Genomic DNA, 27,496 nt, shown 5'->3' with positions numbered 1-27,496 from the left:
TCTTCTTTTTGCATGTATGGTTTTGTTACACGTTACAACAAATGTCTAAGTTCCACTGTTTTATTTTTTTATTTTCCCAACAATAATTTCATTAATTAAAGTAAGGTTTATCAAATAATCATCCTGATAATCAAAATCATTCCCATTCAATACAGATTCAATGTGATTATACACTTGGCAAAGTAATTGACTATATACAGTATAGACTACGAAGAGCCCATTCAGGTGGTCAAGACATTCTTGTGATTGCATAAAGCAATATATAGATTTATGATAAAAGGCCACTTGGTATTTCTGTCACATACATATAAAGTCTTACATCAGTAGAAATTTGCATGTGCAACTTATTAAAATGAACTTGGCACTAGGTTATGTTATTAGTTGATCCTGCAGATAAAATACAGGATTTACTTTTCCATGTAAAGGTGTCACTACTTACAGTAGGAATCACTATCATTGGTAACAAGTGATTATGCTAATCAGTAGGTGTGGCTCAGTTTCCTTAGAGATCATTGTCTCACATATTATTGGGGTTATAGCACAGCATGTTGAGCTTGATGTTCTCGTCCCAGTGGCGCAGCAGCAGGAACAGCTGTCTGGCCGCTCCCTTCAGCCCTGCCAGGTCCACTCCCTCGGGCAGCTCCTGACCGCGCAGCCAGAAGTCTGCTTTTGCTGCCATCAGCTCCCACTCCATGAAGTAGCCGGCACAGCGGTGCTCGAGCCAGGCTAGAGCCACAGCTGTGGCCCAGCTAGTGCCCTCCAGGTCCTCTTGAGCCAACTGGCTGCTTCCCTGGAGGTCAGCTGGCTCTATTGAAGAGCCTTCACATACATCTGTCTCTGATCCACGACCACTGTCTGCCTGGCCGGGGATCTGGCTCTGAGAGGGGCCGACAGATAACTCCAGGGAGCCCTCCTCAGAGCTGGGGAGGTCAGGGGGCGAGGTGGCAGGGTCTCGGTCAGACAGGTGTCTTCGACGTGGTTCCAGCATCAGGGGAGTGTCGTCTGGAGTGTGGTGGAAGGGAGGAGCGGTTGGTTTGGCGAGGGAGCAGGAAGAAGGAGAAAAGGTAACATGGTGGCTACTGGTAGCACCGGGAGGCTTGGTAGAGGTGGATAAAGATGGAGCACTGGGATATGTGCAGCGGAAGGGTGGGCTGAGGCTGCGGCGGTGGAGGCTGTAGGGTGAAGCCCTCTTCAGGCGGTCCAGGGGGATCTGGACACAGTCAGAGTAGATCTCTGTCAGAAGAAAAGCTCCTGATGCCAGTTGCAGACGCACCTGATTAGACACCAAATATACACAAATTATTAGGGCTGGGACGATATGCTTTTGTCCTGATTTGATTCTTTCATGATACGTAGGTGCTGATTGGATTTGTATTGTCATTTTCTTTTATTGCAAATTCTAGAAGTATTGCCATTCGATAGCTTGGAGTATTGCGATTTTCTTTTCCTTCTTTAACAACAAGTACACTTGAATAATACACTTCTAGAGACAATATATCATGACACATTTCTAAAAACTAACTGCTTTCTAAGAAGAATGCACATCACGTGTCAGTCAGTCTGTGATTTATTTCATTTGTAAAGAAGTAGATAACATGTATTTTCTGCATTTTCTGCTTTCGCTCTGTTTTGCTGGAAACGCATATGATGTAGTCGCTGTCAGCTGTACCGTATAAACAGAAAATATTTAGGTGAATCATTGGCAAAATTAAATAAATGAAAAATATTGATTCTAGGGAAAAGAATCGATTTTTAAAATCGTCGCAAAGAAAATCACGATACATACGATTTTCGATTTTTCTTCCCCCCCCCTACAAATAATAATTGTGCATGCATGCTTGTGTGTAGTTAAGTATATACAGTATGTTGTAAGTGCCTGCACAGCTCACCAGGGGCAGGTAGTCTGGAGCTTCCGTTTCAGGTTGTTTCTCATTTTCTGCAGACAGACAGTGGGACTTGAGAGGAACCTGTTTTCCTGATGAAATAGAGGACCTGAGTCTGCCCAGTGGAGATCTGGAATTTACAAAAAAAGGTGGTTTTTGGGCCTTTGAATATCTATACATTTGGATGTAGACATAATACACACCCCTCACAGAAAAGAGGCTTACTCTCTGAAGTAACCTGAGCACAAACGCTGCTACAATGGTCCCCTTTACAGTGTAATGCCACCTTCACAAGAAATATAATTTAATGTAAAAGTCTTACCTGGCGCCAAAGAAGCTCTCCATTGACTTGCTCTCTATAGAACGCTGTGAACGAGTGCATGAGGCGCCTGTTATTGCTGGGGCTGTAGCAGAGTATGCACTGCCCCCTATACCTGAGACAGAATAAAACAAACAGTATTATGTCATCAGTACAGGGATAAAGTGATGTTTCTGACTGTGTTCAATGGCTCACTTCACCCTTTACATGACATAGAACAAATTGTTCTTGCTGTAAATTAATTTTCTGCCCAAAACATAGTCCCTTTTTTTTAGAGGGAAAAATGTTTTACGGTGTATTTTGTAGTAGTAGAGGCAGACATCTTTTTTCCTCTCGTAATTTTGGTGAATTGAACCTCAGGGGTTGCTTATGTGCAAAATCAAGTCAGGGGAGAGCAGTTCAGATTTTTCTCCTTCAATACAGACTCACCTTAAGTTTTGAACTGGCTTTCTGGTCAGACGCCTTTAACCTCGAGACTACACTGACTCTAGAATGTTTTCACTGATCGAGTCGACAATACTTACTAGAGTCCCAGGATGTAAGGCTACAGGGTGAGGCAGGGGTGTCATCTCTGTCTGAGAGATACAAAGATTGTTGATGACCTAAAGTCTTGACAACAGAAATGGGTGCTGGTATCATTCTGTCTACCTGTAGAGTTCCAGGTCTCCTCGATCTCTTCACTGTCTCTGCTGGTGCGCCGTCTGCCCAAACCAACAGAATACGCCCTCTGTCTGCGACTACCTGACTGGGAACTCCGCTTGTTCCCCAAATGGAACCCTACACACACACACACACACACACACACACACACACACACACCATAAATACAAAACTGGTCCACATCCCTGTACCGATATCTTAGTAAATGAAATTAAATCCGTATGTTCCTCATAACACATTGTAAGAACCGGCATGGCAAACTAACTAACTATAAATGATATTGTTTATATGGTGCTGGTTAAACTACAGTATGTACTTGTCCCCAATAAAATAAATATTAAAGGTGCACTCCAGTGATTTAGCATTATTATTATTATTATTATTATTATTATTATTATTATTATTATTATTATTATTATTATATCATTAAGATAGGGGAATCGCAAGGAACAGATTAAAAAAGAATTGTAAAAACTAAGCAAGAGTGAATGCCAACATCTTTCTTATTCTCAACTTATTTTGTCTGACATTATACAATTATTTTCACAGGCTGGATAGTACTCGTGTAAAATGAATGTGCCTTTCTAAAATATATGAAATAATTTTTGTCTGAGTGTGTGTGAGTTGGTAGTAAGCCACACCTGTGTTTTGGATCTCCGTGCTGTCTGGCAAGCCTTTGTTGGGGTTGCTATCAGTGGTAGTGAAGGCTGTGTACATGCAGATGATGTTACAATGCTTACTGGTCTGGATAGCCTTCATGCGGTATCGCTTAGCTGAACCTGAAAAAAAGTAAGTGTAGACAATACGTATACCGTATCACTTAAGATAATGTGAGATAAACGTTTGAAGTAGTTTAGCCTCACCATGTCCAATGTCGCTCTCCTTCTCTGCCATTTTCTCAAAGTCCCTGATAACTGAGCGAGCAGTCAGTTGGTGAATGATCTCCTCCCACGGTCCCTTTCCTTTTCCTTCCTCCCCTCCTCCTTTACCTCCTCCTCCACATCCCTCAACTCCTGGTGTCTCTTGGCCGTCAGGGGTCCAGAGGTGCCCCAGGTCCACAGTGACCTCCCAGGACACAGGTCTGCCGCTCAGCAGGCCGTGAATGAGCGAACGGCACTGACCTGGTGGAGGGTCCTCTGGTGCAACAGCAGTAAAGAGGTACTCTGGGTCTGTGAAGCTGTCCCAGTCCAGAGGGGAGGCGGGGAACAGGAGTCCATCTGAGGGTCAGAGTGAGAAAGAGAGAGATAAAAATGTGTTGGAGGTGAAATAGGAAGGCTGCTGTTCTAAGTACTATAGCTTACTGGAGTCAGTAAGGCTTCTGCGGGACAGTGTGCTTCCTGATGGGGGCTTTGTCTCCCCATCGCTTTCGTCCAGCCTCCCTCCCAGCGTTTGGTCGAAGGAGACCCTTTCCAGAGCTCTCCTCAGGCGATGCATCTCCAGCTCACCCTGGGGTGACGAGAAACTCCTTGCTGCCATGGTTGAGTGGGCCAGTGATTTGTGCCTCCTATGAGACTCCTCACCTCCATCCAGACGCCCACTCTGGTTGTGTAAGAGGGGAAATCAAACAGGTTCAAAAAGTTGGTTAGACTGCTGTGAGGGTTATCTGTTTGTACAGTATCTATTTGTGACACGTTGTACATTGCAGTACTTCTGTGGTGTGCCTACAGTACTTTTCCTCAAGTACTACATTGGTTAGGGATGTACAATCTTTTTCAGAACACCTTTCAATAACCCTCAAGTAAGAGCTAGAAAGCAAAACACAACATATTCTGGCTTTATTATATTCTGGTTTACTTTGTTGGTGGATAAATTAATTCATTTGATCAAGATTTGATTAAGATTTGTCACAAAGTAGTGGGTAGAGAGAGAAAAGAATTGTGGTAAAAGTATGTTTTCATGTCATGTTTTGCCAATAACTTACAGCACTACAGAAAACTGCTTTTAGGTGAATCACTTACAATCAATCGTACCTTTTCTGCCCGATTATCAGGGGCTTCCACTGAGAGGTTTCGCTGCCATGCAGAGTCTGCCCAGCGAGACAGTGATGATCTCTGTTCTGGAGTGGCCATCTTTTCAAGACCTTGGGGCAGAGACCCTGTATCCAGCACTAAACCAGTGGAGTGAGGGTCGGGCAGAAAGACCCCGCCTGCAGAGTCAGAGTTGGACGAGGTGTGTACGTGTGAGTGGGACTGTGTTTGTAGACTCCACTCACTACTGAGGGAGCAGCGAGTAAGGACATACTGCTCCTGGATATAAGATCTCTCCTGGATCCTCCTCATCACATCACTGGACCAGTCTAGCTCCACATCTAAAGTGGATAAAATCCCAACGTTAACCACTACAGTATGAGGTGTCCGGTCTTGATTTATATATCTATTCACTACAAGACACATTGATGAGTGACTGACCTGGGCTGGTTCCGAGATCTGTGTTTCTGGCACAGGAGAACTCAGAGGAGATTTCTCTGGAAATCTCCCTCAGTGCCTTCTCCAAGTCAGTGCCATCTGCACACGTCACCACAGGCATTAACTCGGACGCAGGGGGAGGTGAAAGCTCATCATTTGATTGTCCAAAAACTGAACCCGTGGAGCCACGATGTACACCTTTATAGCCCCGTCCTTGAGACTATAAAGTAGTTAGATTAGAGATCTGTTTTTCTATGTGCGCGCACACACACACACACACACACACACACACACACACACACACACACACACACACACACACACAGACAGATGTACTTTTAAAGAATGTAGTGATGTATACCTCTGTCTTTTTTGCTTTGAGATTCGTCATATCGTATAGAGTGCAATATCCAATTAGACGATTTCCAGGGTAGAGCGGAGGGATTTCATTGGGTGATAGAAAAGCCTCCATGTTTTCTGGCAGATACCAGTCAATCCGTACGTCAGTCAGCACAGGTTCAAAGGCCTTTTTCAGAGACTTTATTAACTGAGGAGATAGATTGATCACAATATTTCTAAATTCAAGGCTTTACAATTAACTTTTACAACTGAATAGTGGTGGAAGAAGTTGTCAGATTCTTTCCTTAAGTAAAAGTACCAATACATTCATGTAAAAATACTCCAGTCTAGCATTCAAAATCTTAATCAAGTAAAAGTACAGAAGTATTATTAGCTAAATGTACTGAAATTGCCCCTGTGATATTACGTTATTAATACTGATTCATCAGTGTACTAAAAGTAGTATTTTAATGCTGTAGCTGGTCGAGGTGGAACTGGTTTTAACTGCTTTATATACAGTTAGTTAGTCCCGTGGATCACAAGATAAATCTGACATAAAAAGAAAATGCTCAAGTAGAACATTTTACTTGAGTAAGGGTACTTGTCACCACTGCTAATGGCTTGTGATATGCAAATGTGAAGAACTAAAGCTATATGTATTTATCTCGTAAGAAAGTGAGATCATGCTTATAATTGTTCTGCAATTGATATTTTCTCCAATAGGTGGCAGTGTTGCAGTGCTGCTGACCTTGGGCTGGAGTCTCTCTTCATCATCCAAGAACTCTGTAGTCCCTCCTGTCAGTTTGGCAACGCCCTGCAGGAGTCTCCTGCAGGCTCGGGGACCAAGGCCCAGGCCAAAGCATCTGCAAAGAGATACAGTATTACATTTTTACCACATCCCCTGAGAAAATTAAATTATCATACCACAATTATTATGTGAGAATTGTCTTCACTTTCTACTATTACAGAGTGGTACATATACGTGCAATGTGTTCTGTCACCTGGTTTTCCCATCTGAACAAATTAACTACTAGCCTCTTGCAACAAATCAGACTTACGTAAGTATATATTTTTGAAACCCTAATGGCATACAGAGGCTTACATGTGTCTAAGGAAAGAGAAAATCTGGAGTCATCAAACAGACAGAGCTGTTATTTGGGCACACAGAGGGATCACAAGCCATTTGGCTAATTGAGAGTTTGAAAAGAGCAGGGGACAGAATAATTGAAAAGACTGAAATCTTGCTTGTGTGCTGTCTTTTAAAACAGCAAGTCTGTCTGCTTGGTTAGATACTGTTAGCACTACCAAAATTATATAAATACAATACCTATTTTTTAGGACTATGAATACAGATATTAGTTAGTTAGTTAGAGTTAGACTGGAATGTAATTAACATTCACTGAACTGAGATGTATTGGGAACAAAGAAATATTCACATAGTGTGCAAAGGGACATCCAAAATACAGTGTAGAAAGTCAGTCCAGCAGGAGAATACTAATGAAAGATAAATTTGTTTTGTGCATTGCTGAAGGGCCCAAGGAAAACCAGAGGGGCGTGACTCTTACTGCAGAGAAGAGCACTTAACGGGATTACTGGGCGGGACAGAAAAATACCTCAGCCCTTTCTTTTCTTTCTTTCGCAGTGCTTTGGTCTCAGTTCTTCAAGATCGCTGTTTGCATTGTCCCCTCTCTTCCTCTCTTTCCTCCCCCACATGGTGTCTCTGTCATTTTTATCACCTCATTCTGCCTGCACTCACTGCACTCCATTCCTATCGGCTTCCTTGTCACCCACAGTGATTTAATGTCCTATCACACAATAGCCATAGATTCAATCTTTGTTAGCGTTTTTGCCTCATATTGGATGTCCACTTGATACCTCTATGTACAATTCTTCACACATGATTCCCATGGGTTAAACATCTGATTGGCAGTTAAGTTTTAGTTCAGTACCTGCCAGCGCATGTGTTTCTGCGGACCAGCTCCAGCACTTTAGCCACATTGCTGATGGATCCATCTGTGATGATGAAGACCTGGCGAGGATATGAACGTTGCATGGGCTGCTGGTACATCCAGGACAGCGCCCCCAAAAGGTTGGTGCCTCGCATGTCGGCTCTCATCCTCTGGACGTACTCGTATGCCTGCATCAGAGTGACCTGTATGCATACGCAGGGACAAATAAAAGGAAAGATGTTATCAGAGAGTAAAGGTGGGAGAAGTGAGCATCAAACAACAACACCTGTCGAACTGCATGAAGTTGCCTGTGCAAACATCACCTACATTGTCGAGATAAATTCACAGTCTGATATCAGATTCCCCAATTACCCTGTAAGGGTGGCAAAGAATTGAATCGGCACATCTCTAATAAAGAGAGAGCAAACATACACACATTAGCACCTGCCTTAAAACCACTTCAACTCACACTGTGGACAAACATGCCTGACAGGAGAGGAGATGGAAGGACATCTTGTGCAAAATGCATGAAAGGTCACCATATGGTCGGTAGTATGTGCGAAGACTGTTAGTCCTTGCAGCCCCTGGTCTGGATAAAACCTGATACTCTGCTACTAAGGCAACCCAAGGAACTGACCTATTGCCTGATTAGAGAGTAGAGAAAATGGAACAGATAGTCCTATGTGGTCGAAAAACATCTGCTTTCAGGAAACATGATCCAAATGCTCCATGTATTGTATTTCACTGAAAATAATGTATATGTAATTAAGAATAATATATGATTTGTTTTACTTAAAAACGTAATTAACAAGACAGATTCAGATGAATGTCTAATTAAAGCAAGGTTATTGAGTAAAACTAACATCAGTGCAGAGCTTGCTGGAGGTGAACAGAGGCTTGATGGTGGTGCCGAAGCCCACAATGTTGAGCACTGTGCCAGAAGGGAGACTCTTCAATGCAACCACCATGGCATCCTGTGGAAACAAGAAGGGGCAGACAGGCATGGGCCAGATCAATGTATGTGCCTAAATCTAATAACTAAACTTTAGTTAGTTTCATGCATTCGTATGTTTTCATCCTGCCTGCAGCTCACCTTCACTCGATGGATGTTTGCACCACTCATGCTGCCACTGCGATCGACAAGGAACAGCAGTTCTCTGGTGGCTTTGTGCAGCTCCAGAGGTTCTCGCAGCAAGTTCGGACAGAAATTGAGCATCAAGACGGGGCTGCTCAGAATGTCCTTGTGGTGTCGCTTCCTCACAAACTCCAGCTGCAGGCCAAGTGGAACATCAGCATGGTTTTACGCAGTAACACAGTCCAGGTACATGAATTGGGACACATGTAAGATTTAAAAGGCAAATAAAGAGAGCAAAGCAGAGTGAGTAACTACCAACCTTCCTCTCAGGTTCTGAATCTTTTCGAGTGTAGCGAATGAAATCACGGCGGGAACAGATCTGCTGTTCATACTGGCTAAATGACAGCCTGCCTCTCTCTAATATGACCAATGGGCTGTGAGGTTCTGTGAAAGAGGTAATAGGAAATATCTGTTGGAAAAACTGACATAACAAAGAAAGAAAGAAAAAAATAGGGACAGTTTTCAACTGCTCACCACTGAGGTGCAGAATGATCTCTATGTGTCTGTCATATGGATGCTCCTGTGCCAGGGTGATGTAGGTTGCAGAGGCACTTTGGGCACTGGGGTCTGCATCTGCCCTGAGAGCGTGAGTGGGGCTCTCCAGTCCTACAAATCAGTTTAGGAAGAAATAAAGACTGGCAAATCATAGGTTTTAAAGCTATAGTGCGTGGTTTCTGACGCACCCATGAGGAATTCTAAGTAATGACAACAACACTGTCAGCGCATCCGCATGACACAAGCCTTCAGTGATCGCGCACCACCCCTCCTCTATGCAGTTGCTAGTAGGATTTACCCAGTCAAATCAAAGAGGACATGATGGACTCTTCAGAAGGGGTAATTATCATGTAATTTTTATGTCCTCTTCGTCTCCAAAGCTGAACATTGCTGTTGTCCTTTCTCACTCAAGCTGCTGTGTGTGAAAGATTACACCATTTTGTAAACATAGCCATACTGAGAAATCCAGAGAGAGTTTTGTGGAGCTGATAGGCTTAATAATCTTTGTATCAACTCATTTGACAATGGGTTGAATGTAACGGACGTTCATTAATATAAAATACTTGCACACTATGGCTTTAATGTGTTTTTGATAAGTAATGATTCCTTTTTTAAATTTAAGATATATAAACACCAGTCATGCATATTACATATTCATTTAAGTGTGCTTTTCTATTTCTACAGCACACACCAGTAGGGGAGATTAAGTCCTCTGTCTATATCCTTTGGATTTTGTGTTCTGGCTGTGTTTGGATTCAGGCCCTCTCTGTAAACCCATTCATTTTATGTGTAATAAGATTGCCCACTATTCCAATATTTCACAATGACTGAGTCAAGAACCACTGAATCAAAAATATTTGAGAAGAAAGGCAGTACCGGCCAGTAGGCAGGCCCCTCTGACCAAAAGCTGAAAGTTGAGTTCATAAGGTGCCAGGTTGGCAGCTGGATTGGTGAAGATGGCATGGGCACACTGCTGCTCCGAGTCTAGGGCCCGGTCTTGTTTTCCTGAGGTGGCACCGAAACAGCTGGTTGGTCTGAGGAGGAGTGAAAAGTAGAGTATTTAGGAAAACAAAATACAGCAGTCAGTTACATGTAATTCATTGAGATGTACTGCACAATGTTTGGTAAAATAGTGTTGCCACAGTTGTTTGCGACATGAATACCCAGTTTCTTCAGATTTCCCCCCATTTTCACTCTTGCTTGGAGTCATCTGGCCAGTGACGATCGGAGTAAGCAATGTGGGGTAGACGATGCGGATTGCTCCATTTTCTAATGTGGGGAGTTCTAGTGTGGTGCTTATGATAACGGACACTATGTCCATTGGGCCAATGACGCCTGTACCCACAATGAAGGTGGATCTTTCAAGGTCTTCATCCAGGATGAGATGTCCTAAAGCAGAAATACAGCAGTTACTCACATCATACAACAATTCAAACAGACATAGTGGACTGGGATGGGGAGGGACAGCTGGATCTCATCTTTGATTTTATAAAAAAGAATAACAAGGCCCTCCCGTTATCAATATTTTTTGGATCCTCTTCTTGACACTGTAATGCTCTCTCCCAATATCTCAAAAATAATAAATGTATGGCAAACACATCAACAAAACATATCATAATCAAAATATCAAAAGGCATTTGCTACAGGCGGCTCTTCTAAAAAGCACACTGTTAAATACCAAAAATCGCATTAATTACCTTGTTAATTACTTTACTATGTAAATTAAAGTCCAGTTCTCACTGACATGGATCTTTTATCAAATGAATCCCACCAGAGATAAATGAAATAAAATGTAAATCTGGGATAAGAAAAGTTAAAAGGACCCTACGCTGCTCGCCAAATGTTTTTGACTACCCTCCCTTCAATAAAAAAAACTAATAAATAAAAAACCTAACCTGCTTTTCTGAACCCCTAATCATTTTTGTACAGTCCCAAATATAAAATCATTCATCATTGAAATCAAAATAATCTAAAGTCTGCAAAAGGTTACTTGAATTTGTGTGGTGTTGGCTGTATTAAGAGAAATTATTCTGTGCACATGATATCACCGTTTCCAATAAAATACTACACACTTCAAGTTGATTTATGTTTGTACTAAGTAAACGCCATTTCACCATTAGGCAGGCAGCCAAATCTATTTGCCTCCCTCCTTGTCTGTCCTTGGTCTATCCTCACAGAGGCTAAAACAAGACAGAGAAGGGACTTACTGTGGCCATATTTGTATTCATGCAGAAACCAGATCATTACAGCAGTGAGCCACAACGAGACACACTACATTATAGTACAAATGACCATTTTTATCTTTAAGTAAAATACAGGAAGTCTCCTCCCCTCCTCACCGTTGGTGCATTGCATGTCGAGGCTGGAGCTCCCACAGCAGCCCCACTCCCGGCCATTCCCACAGTGGCCTTGAAGACAAGATCCAGGGCAGCAATCCAAACAGCAGTCCTTCAGCTTCCCTCGGCTCTGGATCTGGACCCCCATCAACCGACCTGCAATCACTGCCTCAAAGCCCACCACAACCTCCTTTTCCCCGAGAGGGTACACAAACACACCTAGATGACCAAAAAATGTTTGACAAACAAACAATGATTTCAGACTTTTGCATCAATTTAGAAAGCAATTACACTACAAAGTTTACACACCTTAACATTTAAAGTTTGTTTTCAAATCACTGATGAGTTTTCCTTGCTATTTGTCCTATATCAGACTGTCCTCCTCAGAAAGTTCCTGAGACTGAACGATTTTGGTACTGTTGGACTTATTTATTGGACTTGTAACTTTGAAGCATAGATTGACTTAAGGTGCTTTGCGCTTAATTTAAAAAGTGTTATTACTTCTACAATGCAACTTTTGTTGTTGAAGGAGACAGATCTTCATCTACAGTTCAAAATATCTGTGGTGTTCCTCAAGGGTCAATCCTTATCCCTCAACTGTTTTCTGTTTACAGCATATTTTTTCTCTGAGTCACAAAATTTGTTTTTGATGAATTTTGTTACTGCTACGCCGACAACACCCAATTGTATGTCTCAATAAAGCCACTAATGCTAAGCCCACATTAAATCCATGTCTCATGATGTCTTATACTAAAACCAGACATCACAACATTTTATGATGATAAATCTAAGTTCAGTCCATTTCAACCAATATTTATCTCGTCCTTTAACTGAGAAACATTGCAGTATATTAGAAAAAAATTGAGCTGGCTGCTAGAAATATTGAGCTGTTATTTGCTGTTTTGAGGCTTGAGTAAAGTAGGCTGTCTACTTATTTTTCTTCCAACTCGGAACAATCTTGTGTACTTCTTCTGGAGTCAAAATACAGTTTATTACTGATGCTAAGAGTGTACTCACCTTCTACAGACTCTATGTCAGCATTAGCGTAGGTAAGGTGTGCAGTGATGCCCAGGGAGCAGCCGTTGGCACAGGACTTGATGCAGGAGGCCTTGAGTAGCAATGGTTCCCATGTAGAGCAGTTTCTCAGTCCCACCATCTTTTCCAGGCAGCAACACGCCTCTGTTGTGCTGGATGCATGAAAACGCAGGTAAGTGAAATGGTGTGGGCAGTCAGGAAGAGGATATGTGAGTGTGCATTTAAATTCTCTCATTTTCCATTTATAGAGCAATCACAGTGATCAGATCAGATTTTTGCTGCATTGATTAAAAACATCTAAACTGTCTACTGGTTTCAAATGTTTCTATGTATATTCTATATGACTGCCAGATATCTATTTATGTACAACATATCAGCTCTTAGACATGTAACCAAGCTATCTCCTCTCCTCAGGCTCCTAGCAACCAACTGTGATGGTTTAAGTGTAAGAGGCTTGGTTAATCATTAACGTTGCAGGTCAGTATACTACACTATGCATCACGCCTATCACATAATCAGTGGCCAACCTGTATGCAAATCCATGTAAATGTATGACTACTGTCTCACTCTTACTTAACGGCACGCTTAGCTAACTGCAAGGACTTGGATAGTAAGAGATGGTAGTCCATACTCTTCTTCTTTTTAACAGAAACTTGGTAATGAAGAGGGATAAAATATGACCTGGAATCCCCAGGCACTTAGGCCCCAGATTCTGATTCCAATTGCCTTACACTCTAAACTCTAAACCATCCCTCTTAAGCGTATTCGTTTTGATGATCACTTAACCAGTGGACTGAAATAAATTACTGAGACGATAGAATAAAGTCAACACTTCTTTAGTAACAGCATTTTCAGGCCTACATGCGGGTTACACAACTGACACCTCCCTGTGCCTCCCAGTTATGCGCAATAGTTACAAAGTTCCACTCCTTTTAATTCTCTCTGGGTGTAGTCCTTGCTCTGTGTCCTCAGCATGTGGGGGATGCTTCATACACCCCAGGATGGCAACTCCTCTCTCCCCGTCATGACCTTTTTGACCAAACGCCTGAACATGCATCTTTACTATTTCCTGCCATAAAACTCCTCATACAGAAACACACAATCTTTGGGTAAACTTTTTACCATATGGTACCCCCTGCAACCTTAAGTGTCCCTGCTTATATCATACCCCCAATTTATAAAAGCCTAAACTGAGTTTATGACTTAACAGCTGAACATTTTATGCAACAGAGTAGAATGACCATTCTAACTACTTCCTCAATGATTTGCTCACAGCTCTTTTGCAACATGGACAAATATAACTTTACCTGCTAATATTCTATAATCATGTCTACAATAATAGAAATATCTTTTCAGTAACACACCACCAACTAATCCCAATTCCTCAGAGTTTCCATTTATATGACTCAAGGTGTAAGCAATTCTTCATGACTGACCACTTAATAACTTTAAGTGCAGCAGTGCAGCAGGTGCAGAGACCAGTGTGCAGATTACAGTTTAGCGAATGGTAGACTGCACAAAACTCTGTGTGTGTGTGTGTGTGTGTGTGTGTGTGTGTGTGTGTGTGTGTGTGCAGTTGTGCGCGTGTGTGTTTGCTGTGGTCCAGGTAATGGTTTTTTCACATCTACCTTTCTAACAAGATCAACAGCCTCCATCTGGCTACCGTGCTCTCAGCTCATAACAGGCAAACAATAAATGCCCGGTTTGTTAAAGTAGGACAAACTGATGCTGTCACATTACACACAAAAATAAGTCTGTAGACTGCTGAGAGTCAGAGCTGTGGCAAAGCTGATAAATAAGCCTGACAGTCCGGTCAGCTTTATCAGTGGGGAAAAACCAGATAATGACGTATACATATTATGAGTTGGTGTGTGGTTTTAATGAAAGGGTATATAAACACATGGTACCGAATAAATTATGTAAACAGTACATACATGCAGCACATACTAACCTTGAAACTCAAATGCAAATATTTACCAAAAAAAATATTACATCCAGTAACACATTTGGCAAGTAGCTATAGCAACTGTTATCTTGTAAAATAAAGTGTTCTAAGTAAATCCAAATCTTACAATGTAAAAATTCTACATTATGTGAGGTTTAATTATTCTGTCTGGGTGTTTGCAGTAGCATACTGTAGCTGACCAAGAGTTGGCTCTCGGCGATACTGCAGTCCCCTTATGGCAGTTACAAGCTCCAGATAACAAGCAAATTAATCATCAAGGAACACTTACTGTACTGTTTAGTGCAGTGTCTGATAATCGGTCTCTGTATCCAGTGTCTGCATCACTCCACCATCTGCTCGCAGGTTTCCCAGTGATTCAAAGGTAGGAGTTTTCCTGGTAGCAGATACTGCTCTCTTCTCTTCCTCTCTCTCTCTCTTTCCCTCTCTCTCTCTTTCTTTCTCTCGGTCCACAAATCCACCAGTTGCCCTATAAGGAAACCATTCAGTTCACAGAGTAAAGTCAAATATAGTACAAAACAGTATGATATGAATATGAATATCATTTGTATGCACTAAACGGTTATTGCTTGTATAACCTACTATGAGACAAAAGTCAAAATCTGGAGTAACTACAGTATATAAAATGTACTTTCAGTACCGGGCAATCAGTTTATGTATGAATTAAAATGTCCCTTTCAGAAGACCTGGAATTCTCACTGCTGTAATTAATCACCAACACGCAGCTCTGCTCTAACCTACATTTCCTGTTAAGGGAAATGTCATCTGCTTACCTGCTGTGACCTCAACCACAGAGCTGATCAGAAACTATGATCCTTAACCTGCTGTTCAGTCACAATCTAACACACAACTGTAGGTGAAGCAGAGCCTGCTTTTCATCCAGACAATTGGCTGTGATGGTAGCAGCACCATTATTCATGGCTAATGGCTTGGCCAGAGAAGGGGGGGGGGCGATGATGTGTTTTGCCTCTTCCAACAGGTCAGTCAGACAGCAAAAGCAGGCGTGGGTAGGTGAGACCAAAGACTCAGCAGCTTTTTGTCTTCTTTTCTGCAGTTGGGTCCAATGCTACTTACTTGGAAAAAGAACAAACAGTAAAGTTACATTTTAAAAAGAAATATGGATAGAAATATGGAATGGCAAGCAAGTAATAGATACATAAGACCACAACAAAATAGTTTGCTGTGTTTATTTGTATCTATTTATTTCTTTTTTAAAGAAACAGCATAAAGCAAATATTTTTCTTATGTTATTGTTTGCTTCTTAATATCCATTATTTAATCTACTGTATATAGTCTTTATTATAGACCATTGATTGCAATATCAGAATAACAAGATTGAGAGATAGTAAGATTGTTTGTTCTTGTGTGTGTGTGTGTGTGTGTGTGTGTGTGTGTGTGTGTGTGAGTGAGTGAGTGAGTGAGTGAGAGAGAGAGAGAGAGGGGGGGGGGGGGGTTAGTCACCTTATTTCCATCCATCTGTGTCCCCTACTGCCTCCATGTGGCCTTTTCATTTTCTCCATCTCTAGTCTTGCATTGCCAGACATATCTCTACAGCGCTACTCTATCTCTATCTATTTATGTGGTCTCAATCTGGATTCTGGAGGAAGAAATTCAAGTCAATCACAGTCTCCACATTTTAAATAATGTCTCTGATGAAATGCTAAATTTCCCAAACATGCTCAAGTGGCTAGTAGCATATAACATAATCTTGTGTGTGTCAAACTCAGTCTATGGTCAAACTCCAGGTTGCACTTTTTGGCAATTTCATAAAGTTATTTCAAATTGGGTGGGGTGGTTTACTTGCTCTGCATGCTGAAAAGCCATTACAATAACGTTACCTGTGTTAAAAAGACCTATCGTTAATTATAAGTAACATTAATGTACAATTACTCATCATTTTTATTATTGTAGTTTAAACAATGTGCATTCCGCTAATAAAGTAACGTTAACTAGCCAGGCAAGTGTGGAAGACTAGGGTGAGCCCATTTTAAATTAGCTAACCTTAGCTAAATAACTAACTAACGTAACCATATTTTAGATTATAACCTGGTAACGTTAGTTAATTAGCTAGCTAGCGTTAGTTAGCTACCACGCTTCAGTAACGGTTTCCGACTACATTCGACTGAATTCAATTTGAACTGTTTCTCTGAATAGATACACAGAGTAGAATAAGCTATGTATTCCGGGGGTAGCTAACGTTACCTGTGTTTATTAACATTTGTGTTGTGTTGTGTAGCCATAAACTAGTTTAGTAGCTACTGTTGTTAGCTGTGCTACTGCTCCATTATAACCAAGTCTGGTTAATAAGCTAGTAATAGAACTAGAACTAGCTAACATTACTTTGTATGGAAGTCCATTCCCGCCAATGTGATGGGAAAAAAAGTTCTGTAAATCATTATTATGAGAGACTTTCTCAAAATAATGACTAAGTATCTCACAATAACTCATTCATTATTTTGAGATACTAACTTATTCTTTTGAGGTTTCTCATTAAAATGACTTACAGGATCTTTTTTCGTTACATTGATGAGAATGGACTTCCATGACTTAACATTAAAAAAAAAAAATCATATAGTACAAATACAGTTAAATTAGCCTACCACAGTTTAAATTCAGCAGACTGTGCAAGGGTCTAATAAAGGTTTTACTGATCTAGCAGAAGCAAAGCCAAGTAGAGAGCTTGAGCACATGTTGGAACCGAAGGTGTTATCCATAAAACCCCTGTTACCATTTTTACTTGAACATCCATGCTGCCAATCACTTGCTAATGTCAAGTCAACTTTATTTACTGTATATAGCACATTTAATACATAATAAAAATGCAACACAATGTGCTTTACATTAAAATGACATTAACTCATACACACACACACACACACACACACACACACACACACACACACACACACACACACACACACACAGCGCAAAAAAGTTAGCCATAGACTGTTTTGAAGAGAAATTTTTTAACCTGGTTTTAGTGTGGACTCCTCTCAGGTCCTCAGACAGGGCGTTCCATCTACTTGGGGCATAAATACAGAAGGCAGCCTCTCCTGCTTTAGAGTTAGTACGAGGGATGGTAAAAGACCTCTGCCTGTGGACCTGAAGGTTCTTGCTGGCTTGTATCTAATTGGCATGTTTTATATACTGAGGTGCAAGGCCATTTAGAGCTTTGTATACTACAGTAAATAGCAGAGTTTTATAATCAATTCTAGTGTTGACGGGGACCCAATGCAGAGATCTAAGAACAGGTGTAATGTACTCCTACGTTTTAGTTCCGGTAAGAACATGTGCAGCCGCATTTTGAATTAACTGTAGTAAGGTACAGCTGATTTTGGGAGGCCGGTGAATAGACCAATGCAGTAGTCTACTCTGCTTGTTATTAATGTATGTATTCTTTTTCCGGAGTCTGAGTCTATTAACCTCAAATAATGCAGAACATTGCAGTTCCAGCAGAGGAGAAGGATAACTGCCAGAATGAAATAAAAATAAGTTTCAATATTGTGACACTAGATGTCAGCCTTTTCAAGTCAGCTGTAACATGTCAGAAGTGGACTGAAATCAGTAGTTTCTTCTTTTTCTCCCTTTTTTTTTAGCTGTTTGGTGCTCCAAACAGGTGCTATATTCAACTTTTAGTTTTGTCTATGACACACACCAAGAACAACAGAGTGATTTTCATCTTTTCTCTGCTTACAATCTGCAGTTTCCTCTGTTAGACCAGAATTACAACTGTTTTCTGTTATTTGCAGCTTTCAAAGATGTGGAATTGCCAGCTTGGCTGTAAGGGTAGAACTACAAATAATGACATAATTTAATGTATTTCTCAGTACAGACATATTAACATATATATACTATTTATTTATAGTACATAAATTGATTTTACAGAAAGAGTTTTCACGCTTAAAATTCTTTCTACCTTTGCTTTTATACTGCCTAACCAGACTGTTCTCATGAAGTGACGTATGTATGACATGCCAATTGGTATGGCTTTATTGGGGTGTTATGAAGACGCTCACTCGCTTTTCAGCGTGTTTATCAACGCCGTTTGTCCTCCATTGACTTACATTACCTTGCGTTTGCGTGTGAATTGACGCCCCGCGCGTCCCGCGTGTGTTGTTTCCTTACCACGTTTTTCTTTTCCTAAACCCAACCCAGTTCTTCTTTTTCTAATTCTTTTCCCCCGCATGTGATGTTAAATCCAACCGTAGGCCACGTGGCTTTAGAAAGTGGTGTGTATGTTTACGCTGTATACAGCGTAGATATACGCGCGGATAGCTCAAAATGCGTACAGATAACACGCCACTTCACTTTAGGAAAGTGGCGTGTATGTTTACGCGAAGTCATGATGTCACATTGGCCTGACATACAAATTCTTTATTCTCAGGTTGTCCCATAATACATCTAACATATGACATGGAGCTGGTCAGTGTTTGGAAGCTGAGGGAATTGTTGAGTGGGTTGGTGTATGCTCATGGAAGCTGGACAAGGGAAAACAACAACTGGACATACTGTCATAGCAGGGACATTGCACCAGAGGGAACCCACAGGATCACACAATGTTAAACAGTATCTTTTCTTACCTAATCTCAATTTGCAGTTTGCACTTAATATTTAAGTAACACTATTTTTTCTGTACTTGTAGCATATTGTTGACTGGTTTTTAGTAGTAGACAATTTTAGTTGGCAATGCAACAGTGTTCCACAGTTAATTTGTTGCAATATAAAGTGTGATTATATATATTATATATTTGCGCACTGCAACCCTGCTATAAAGTACATCTGTGTATAACAAATAAATGGTTTCATGGTGACTTCAGTTTTCCATCCGTGATATTGTGCTTCAGTAGCTAGTTTAGCATAGCGTAGTTGTTTTTGCTCGTATGCCTCGTCCACTGAGTCCTCCCAGGGTACAGTGAGTTCGATGATGAAGACCTTCTTCAGAGAGGGGGACCAGAGAACTATGTCAGACCTAAGTGTGGTGATTGATGACTGATGGTGGTAGGGAGTTGGAAGCAGTCCGTTTGTTTTCCAGGGTGGCTGCGAGGATCTTAAGGACTTGGTTATGACGCCAGGTGTAACGGCCCTGGGTGAGGGTGAGGCTGACTCTACACCCGGTCAGCATGTGCTTGAGAGAACCTGGCCTAGAGCAGAGGGCACATCCTGGATCTTCACCCAACCACTGATGGAGATTGCTAGGTGTTGGAAGAACATTGTATGTAGCCCTGATGATGAAGCTGATTTGCTTCGCTTCCATGCTCCACAACTCCTTCCAGCTGATTCTCCTTCTCTCCACACTCTCCCAACGTGTCCACTGTCCCTGTTTACCAAGGGAAACTGCCTTGGCCCACCTTGCTGCTTCCTCCTGCCGGTGTATTTCCTCCACCACCAATTTTCTCCGTTCTGGTGCCGTGGGTGTATTCCAGGCTGGCAGCCTAGTTGTTAGCCCAAGGCCTCACCTTCCCTGCTGGACATGCCCCACTATGTCCGCAAGTCTGAGAGCGGCTGCTGCCTCCTCCACCACACTGGCTGGTCTCCATTTGCGGCCTGCCACCAAGGTTGGTGCGTTGTTACTCACCATTGCATCACAAGATTCAATCAGTGTTATCTGGAGTCTTACTTTAGCACACTTGAATGCACACTAGAGACTGGTGAGGGGCAGTTTGAGGGCACAATCTCCATAGAGGCCTATGGTGGCAAGGCATCGAGGCACTCCAAGCCATTTCTTGATGTAGCCTGTGATTCCTCTTTCCAACTTCTCCACTGTTGAGATTGGGACCTCAAAAAATGGTAAGGGGCCACAGCACTCGGCGAAGAAGGCCAAACTGTAAACACCAGGCCTTCAATCTTCCAGCCAGCTGAGTGTTGTCGATGGCCTGGAGCCCACTTCTGATTTCCTTCCACTGCTGTACTTGATCTTTATCCTTCAGGCTGGCATCATAGCACTGTCCGAGGCTCTTAACAGGCTGGTCCGGTGTATTTCCTCCACCACCAATTTTCTCCGTTCTGGTGCCGTGGGTGTATTCCAGGCTGGCAGCCTAGTTGTTAGCCCGAGGCCTCACCTTCCCTGCTGGACATGCCCCACTATGTCCGCAAGTCTGAGAGCGGCTGCTGCCTCCTCCACCACACTGGCTGGTCTCCATTTGCGGCCTGCCACCAAGGTTGGTGCGTTGTTACTCACCATTGCATCACAAGATTCAATCAGTGTTATCTGGAGTCTTACTTTAGCACACTTGAATGCACACTTGAGACTGGTGAGGGGCAGTTTGAGGGCACAATCTCCATAGAGGCCTATGGTGGCAAGGCATCGAGGCACTCCAAGCCATTTCTTGATGTAGCCTGTGATTCCTCTTTCCAACTTCTCCACTGTTGAGATTGGGACCTCAAAAAATGGTAAGGGGCCACAGCACTCGGCGAAGAAGGCCAAACTGTAAACACCAGGCCTTCAATCTTCCAGCCAGCTGAGTGTTGTCGATGGCCTGGAGCCCACTTCTGATTTCCTTCCACTGCTGTACTTGATCTTTATCCTTCAGGCTGGCATCATAGCACTGTCCGAGGCTCTTAACAGGCTGGTCTGGTGTATTTCCTCCACCACCAATTTTCTCCGTTCTGGTGCCGTGGGTGTATTCCAGGCTGGCAGCCTAGTTGTTAGCCCGAGGCCTCACCTTCCCTGCTGGACATGCCCCATTATGTCCGCAAGTCTGAGAGCGGCTGCTGCCTCCTCCACCACACTGGCTGGTCTCCATTTGCGGCCTGCCACCAAGGTTGGTGCGTTGTTACTCACCATTGCATCACAAGATTCAATCAGTGTTATCTGGAGTCTTACTTTAGCACACTTGAATGCACACTTGAGACTGGTGAGGGGCAGTTTGAGGGCACAATCTCCATAGAGGCCTATGGTGGCAAGGCATCGAGGCACTCCAAGCCATTTCTTGATGTAGCCTGTGATTCCTCTTTCCAACTTCTCCACTGTTGAGATTGGGACCTCAAAAAATGGTAAGGGGCCACAGCACTCGGCGAAGAAGGCCAAACTGTAAACACCAGGCCTTCAATCTTCCAGCCAGCTGAGTGTTGTCGATGGCCTGGAGCCCACTTCTGATTTCCTTCCACTGCTGTACTTGATCTTTATCCTTCAGGCTGGCATCATAGCACTGTCCGAGGCTCTTAACAGGCTGGTCCGGTGTATTTCCTCCACCACCAATTTTCTCCGTTCTGGTGCCGTGGGTGTATTCCAGGCTGGCAGCCTAGTTGTTAGCCCGAGGCCTCACCTTCCCTGCTGGACATGCCCCACTATGTCCGCAAGTCTGAGAGCGGCTGCTGCCTCCTCCACCACACTGGCTGGTCTCCATTTGCGGCCTGCCACCAAGGTTGGTGCGTTGTTACTCACCATTGCATCACAAGATTCAATCAGTGTTATCTGGAGTCTTACTTTAGCACACTTGAATGCACACTTGAGACTGGTGAGGGGCAGTTTGAGGGCACAATCTCCATAGAGGCCTATGGTGGCAAGGCATCGAGGCACTCCAAGCCATTTCTTGATGTAGCCTGTGATTCCTCTTTCCAACTTCTCCACTGTTGAGATTGGGACCTCAAAAAATGGTAAGGGGCCACAGCACTCGGCGAAGAAGGCCAAACTGTAAACACCAGGCCTTCAATCTTCCAGCCAGCTGAGTGTTGTCGATGGCCTGGAGCCCACTTCTGATTTCCTTCCACTGCTGTACTTGATCTTTATCCTTCAGGCTGGCATCATAGCACTGTCCGAGGCTCTTAACAGGCTGGTCTGGTGTATTTCCTCCACCACCAATTTTCTCCGTTCTGGTGCCGTGGGTGTATTCCAGGCTGGCAGCCTAGTTGTTAGCCCGAGGCCTCACCTTCCCTGCTGGACATGCCCCATTATGTCCGCAAGTCTGAGAGCGGCTGCTGCCTCCTCCACCACACTGGCTGGTCTCCATTTGCGGCCTGCCACCAAGGTTGGTGCGTTGTTACTCACCATTGCATCACAAGATTCAATCAGTGTTATCTGGAGTCTTACTTTAGCACACTTGAATGCACACTTGAGACTGGTGAGGGGCAGTTTGAGGGCACAATCTCCATAGAGGCCTATGGTGGCAAGGCATCGAGGCACTCCAAGCCATTTCTTGATGTAGCCTGTGATTCCTCTTTCCAACTTCTCCACTGTTGAGATTGGGACCTCAAAAAATGGTAAGGGGCCACAGCACTCGGCGAAGAAGGCCAAACTGTAAACACCAGGCCTTCAATCTTCCAGCCAGCTGAGTGTTGTCGATGGCCTGGAGCCCACTTCTGATTTCCTTCCACTGCTGTACTTGATCTTTATCCTTCAGGCTGGCATCATAGCACTGTCCGAGGCTCTTAACAGGCTGGTCCGGTGTATTTCCTCCACCACCAATTTTCTCCGTTCTGGTGCCGTGGGTGTATTCCAGGCTGGCAGCCTAGTTGTTAGCCCGAGGCCTCACCTTCCCTGCTGGACATGCCCCACTATGTCCGCAAGTCTGAGAGCGGCTGCTGCCTCCTCCACCACACTGGCTGGTCTCCATTTGCGGCCTGCCACCAAGGTTGGTGCGTTGTTACTCACCATTGCATCACAAGATTCAATCAGTGTTATCTGGAGTCTTACTTTAGCACACTTGAATGCACACTTGAGACTGGTGAGGGGCAGTTTGAGGGCACAATCTCCGTAGAGGCCTATGGTGGCAAGGCATCGAGGCACTCCAAGCCATTTCTTGATGTAGCCTGTGATTCCTCTTTCCAACTTCTCCACTGTTGAGATTGGGACCTCAAAAAATGGTAAGGGGCCACAGCACACGGCGAAGAAGGCCAAACTGTAAACACCAGGCCTTCAATCTTCCAGGCATCCTTCAGGCTGGCATCATAGCACTGTCCGAGGCTCTTAACAGGCTGGTCAGACACTGTTGGGATGGGCTCCTCTCCAATGAAGAATCTGCAGTCAGAGAGCACTCCCTTGACAATGGAGATGCTGCGTGACTTTGATGGCTTTATCTTCATGCGAGCCCAGCTGATGTTCTCCTCCAGTTTTTACGAGCAGTTTCCTGGTACATGGAGCAGTGGTGGTCAGAGTAGTGATGTCATCCATAAAGGCTCTGAGGGGAGGAAAGCGTGTGCCCGAATTAAGCCGCTGCCCACCCACTACCCATTTTGACGCCCGAATGATGACCTCCATTGCCATTGTAAAGGCCAGGGGTGAGATGGTGCATCCTGCCATGATGCCAACTTCCAAGGATTGCCAAGACGTGGTAAAATTAGCCGTGGTAAAGCAGAACTGCAGGTCTTGGAAGTGGGATTTAACCAGGGTTGTAATGGTGTGTAATGTGAAAGAAGGTGAAGAAGGCCCACAGGAGTTCATGGGGCACTGACCCAAAGGCATTGGCAAGGTCCAAAAAGACGACATGGAGGTCCTTTTTTCTCGCCTTTGTGGTCTGGATCTGGTGTCAGATCATGCTAGAGTGTTCCAAGCATCCAGAAAAACCTGAGAGTCCTGCTTTCTGTACCGATGTATCTATGTACTTATTTCTTTGAAGGTATTCGGACATCCTTTTAGCAATGACGCTGAAGAAGATTTTACCCTCTACATTTAGTAAGGATATTGGCTGAAACTGGCTGATGTTCTCTACCTTCTTCTCCTTTGGGATCAGGACCCCTCCTGCCCTACGCCACATTTTGGGCACCATCTTCCTCTGCCACACTGTTCTCATGAGCTTCCAAAGAAACCTCAGGACATCCGGTGCGTTCTTGTACACCTTGTATGGGACTCCATTAGGTCCTGAGGCTGATGCCGCCCCTGCCCGTTGTACTGCCTTTTCCACTTCTCTCCAGGTCGGAGAGAGGACCAGTCTCCATCTGATGATCTGGAGAGTTGATTGGTGGGATGTCTGGTGGAATGGTCATCTGTTCATGCCATCTTGGATCAGAGTGTGTCGCTTTCAGGTGATCTTCCAGGTCTTTCCTTGGTGCCTTCAGATATCCACTTTTCACAAACTTGAAGGGGTCTTTGTAGAACTGTGTTCTAGATCTTTCTTTTTTTCTTCTGCGTTTCCGTAGGTTTTCTGCTCTGCAGAGGGATGCCAATCGGTTTTTGATGTCAGCTTGAGGCACCTCAATGCCTTCCTTTTCCCCCTGCAAGGCTTTCTTCCACTGCTCCCGAAGTTGCCTCCTCTGTTGGATGAGGCACTTGATCGCTTGTTGCCTTCTGGAGGTTGGCGCAGATGGAGACTTTTTCTGGCCTTTCCCTTCTTGTATACCAAAGCGTTCTGCTCCATACCGGTGGATGATGTCCCCCATACTCTCCAACTTCTTTTCCGTTGTGCCTTTACGTTGCTCTAGGGTCAGGGACAAATTGCTGTTGATTGCTTCCCACTGTTTCTTGTCGGCAGCAGCTCACCATTTCACATGTAGTCTGTGCCCGACCTGTTTCCTCTCGATCGCGGGTCTGGAAAGTTGGGTGGGATTCTCTGATGTTGCCATCTCTGTGCTTGAGGGTACTTCCTCCATGACAGTGGTGCTGACGCACTGCAAGCTGTGGTTTAGGTCCAGTTGCTGTGCTTCATTCGACTGACTTGACTCCTTTGGCAGAAGGTAGTCAATGCGAGGCCCCTGTCTCTGGTTTCCCAAACACTTTCTCTCCCCCTGATTAATCCTCAACCCATGGTATGACGTAACTTTCCTCCATCCGCAGGCACATAGCTGAAGTGTGCGGTGCGCTGCTGCAGATGTAGCTACGACAGTTCTTGTGGTGCTCTCCTGGTCTGCGCTTTTTCTACTCGTAGTCGATTCCGGTCCAGGGTCTGTTACCATAGTGTCAGCCGATGAGTCTTCTTGCGCCCTCGCTCTCGCAGACTTTTTGGGTATTCTCTTCTGTTGTGTTTTCGTAGCCATAGGGGGTGTTTCTATATGCTAAAAAGCTCTGGAAACTGCAGCCATGGGTAGCTAGCCCATGACCGTCCCCATGGGGTCTGTTCCCTCCTGCCAGCTGTCTCTCCATGCCGTGCTTTTATTTAATAAAAAATATGACATTGAATGACAATTTTGTTTTTAAATTATATTTGCCTTTTTAAATGTATTTTTTTTGTTTTAACTGTAAGGTGTCCTTGAGTGCTATGAAAGGCGCCCATAAATAAAATGCATTATTATTGTATTATAAGGGGGGCCTACAAAGGGCCTGTGTAATTTAATTATTATCAGGAAAAAAAAATATGAGCACTGTTTCCACATACACCAATCAACCACATCATCATTATCACTCCTATTTAGATAAAGTGGATATTTCATTATTGAACAGTTGGTGGTTAATATGCATTTAATGGCAGTTAATGTGATTGTTGAGGTCATAATAGATCTAATTAACAACATGTCTGACAATGACCCAACACAGGCCTGTTCAGACGAGCTGCTTCTGCTTGACTATTGTCAGGGGGTTCAAGTGTCTGTCTGTGTTGAAATGTTGGGAACCTCTTCTCCGTTGCGTACCCCACTGACCTAGATTTCAATTGTTTTCTGCCTGAGACAATGGGAGAAATGGTTTCATAATGGACACAATACCTGGGTGTTATTCAACACGATTGTTGTTAAGGTTCGCATTGTGGTGTGATTTTGTACTGAGCATTATGTGTTTTCTTTATGTAACCTGCTAAAGCAGCCAGCCAGTGAAGAGCCTGTGCACCCCACAGTAAATCACTTCTAGACGGTTCAACAGATGATTGTACGTTCACATGAATTTCTGCAGCCCAGCTAGTCCAATCACTGCTGTGTCAAACACAAACACACTTTTACTATTTTTTTAATTTATTTTTTGTCTTTCTTGCATAAAATCTTATGTTTCCAAGCAATTTGATACTGAACAGTTATAACCTGAGAGACAAATGAGTATTTTAGTGGCTCAGTAAAAATTGAGGACAAGCCAATAGACATCAAGTTAAGCCGTCACCTAGGCAAAAAACAAAATTATCTTTGGTATGAGTTTTTCATTCGTCACTGCCAACTTAATCTGGAATTGAGGATGAGTTTGTGCACCATGCTTAGACAGCAAAAAACATTTTCATTTACTGTTAAGCAATGCAATTGTAATTGTCTTACAAACCCTAAAAAGCTGTCTTTGCACCAGTTACACCTGTGTGCTTCACAGGACACTTTAATTCAAATGAAAGTAACACATTTCACAATTTCTTGCTTGCTGCTAGGCTCTGCAATTTTCAGTTTAGGCAGGGCAAGGCAACTTTATTTGTAAAGCACCTTTCAGACAAAGGGCAATTCAAAGTGCTTTACATTAGGCAAAACATACCTACTTACATTATGAGATGCCCTAAATTCAATAAAGGAAATAAAAGTACATTAGAGAAATGAATCAATCAAAGGCCCGGGAGAGGAGAGCAGAGGATTTATTAGATTTGGAATTGACTAAAGTTGGTCAGGAAGTTGGTTCCAACGATGTTCAGCACAGTAGCTAAAAGCAGCTTTACCCTCCTAAGGATCTAAGAGACCTGCTTGGTATATATTCATGTTTTTTTGGTACATGAGGTCCCTAAGTTAGTGCTTTATTAAAGGCAGATGCACTGGAAAACTCAACTAGTCACAGAAAAACATATAAACTGCCATTAATTAAAAGAACAAATTTATGTTGGTCCAGGTCCTGTTTGTTGCCACTTTATAAAAGTATCTTGATAGAGATCTAGCCCATTTCAAATAAAACAAGTGATTACCCAATCGATAATGCATCAAGTTTAGATCATATAATAAAGTATAAATTTAAAGTGTAAATCTTTTGACTAGCAGTATTAATGGTTGAATGTAGCCACCGTTGGACAAGGTAGAACATCACCATTTGTGGAGATAGAGATGGGCAGGCGGAGGAGAAAAAAGAGACAGAGTGCTCCATGCTTGGTGGATAGATGAAGGAAGAGTGAGCAAAAGGCAAATTAATCAAAGGACATCAAAGGCAAACGGATTGA

General features: G+C 43.2%; 1 protein-coding gene across 2 annotated transcripts; it reads right to left on the bottom strand.

Moving 5' to 3' along the window:
• Nucleotides 1–89: 89 nt before the first annotated feature.
• On the bottom strand, nucleotides 90–14,974 carry vwa5b2 (von Willebrand factor A domain containing 5B2). 2 transcript variants are annotated; one of them, XM_031281161.2, is made up of 22 exons: nucleotides 14,791–14,974; nucleotides 12,539–12,708; nucleotides 11,525–11,740; nucleotides 10,349–10,574; nucleotides 10,062–10,219; nucleotides 9,165–9,296; nucleotides 8,950–9,074; nucleotides 8,649–8,825; nucleotides 8,419–8,529; nucleotides 7,556–7,758; nucleotides 6,355–6,469; nucleotides 5,629–5,814; nucleotides 5,271–5,487; nucleotides 4,833–5,170; nucleotides 4,164–4,401; nucleotides 3,726–4,079; nucleotides 3,504–3,641; nucleotides 2,851–2,979; nucleotides 2,727–2,777; nucleotides 2,206–2,317; nucleotides 1,890–2,013; nucleotides 90–1,273 (listed from the first exon to the last, which is right to left on the bottom strand). In XM_031281161.2, the coding sequence occupies exons 2-22, from the start codon at nucleotides 12,675–12,677 to the stop codon at nucleotides 518–520; spliced, it is 4,245 nt and encodes a 1,414-aa protein (XP_031137021.2). In that variant the 5' UTR covers nucleotides 12,678–12,708; nucleotides 14,791–14,974; the 3' UTR covers nucleotides 90–517. The 2 variants fall into 2 exon arrangements, with proteins under 2 accessions (XP_031137021.2, XP_035861156.1); XM_036005263.1 differs by lacking the exon at nucleotides 2,727–2,777.
• Between the last annotated feature and the right edge of the window lie 12,522 nt (nucleotides 14,975–27,496).

Source organism: Sander lucioperca, chromosome 9 (assembly GCF_008315115.2).
Source record: "Sander lucioperca isolate FBNREF2018 chromosome 9, SLUC_FBN_1.2, whole genome shotgun sequence".
Classification (NCBI taxonomy): domain Eukaryota; kingdom Metazoa; phylum Chordata; class Actinopteri; order Perciformes; family Percidae; genus Sander; species Sander lucioperca.
This window is presented reverse-complemented; position numbering and strand designations above follow the sequence as displayed.

Coding starts and splice junctions, on each gene's coding strand:
- vwa5b2 (XM_031281161.2), bottom strand. CDS start 12,677: ATGGTGGGACTGAGAAACTGCTCTACATGGGAACCATTGCTACTCAAG. Junction 8,826..8,949: donor ATTCAGAACCTGAGAGGAAG/GTTGGTAGTTAC, acceptor CTTGGCCTGCAG/CTGGAGTTTGTGAGGAAGCG. Junction 2,778..2,850: donor GGAGACCTGGAACTCTACAG/GTAGACAGAATG, acceptor TGTATCTCTCAG/ACAGAGATGACACCCCTGCC.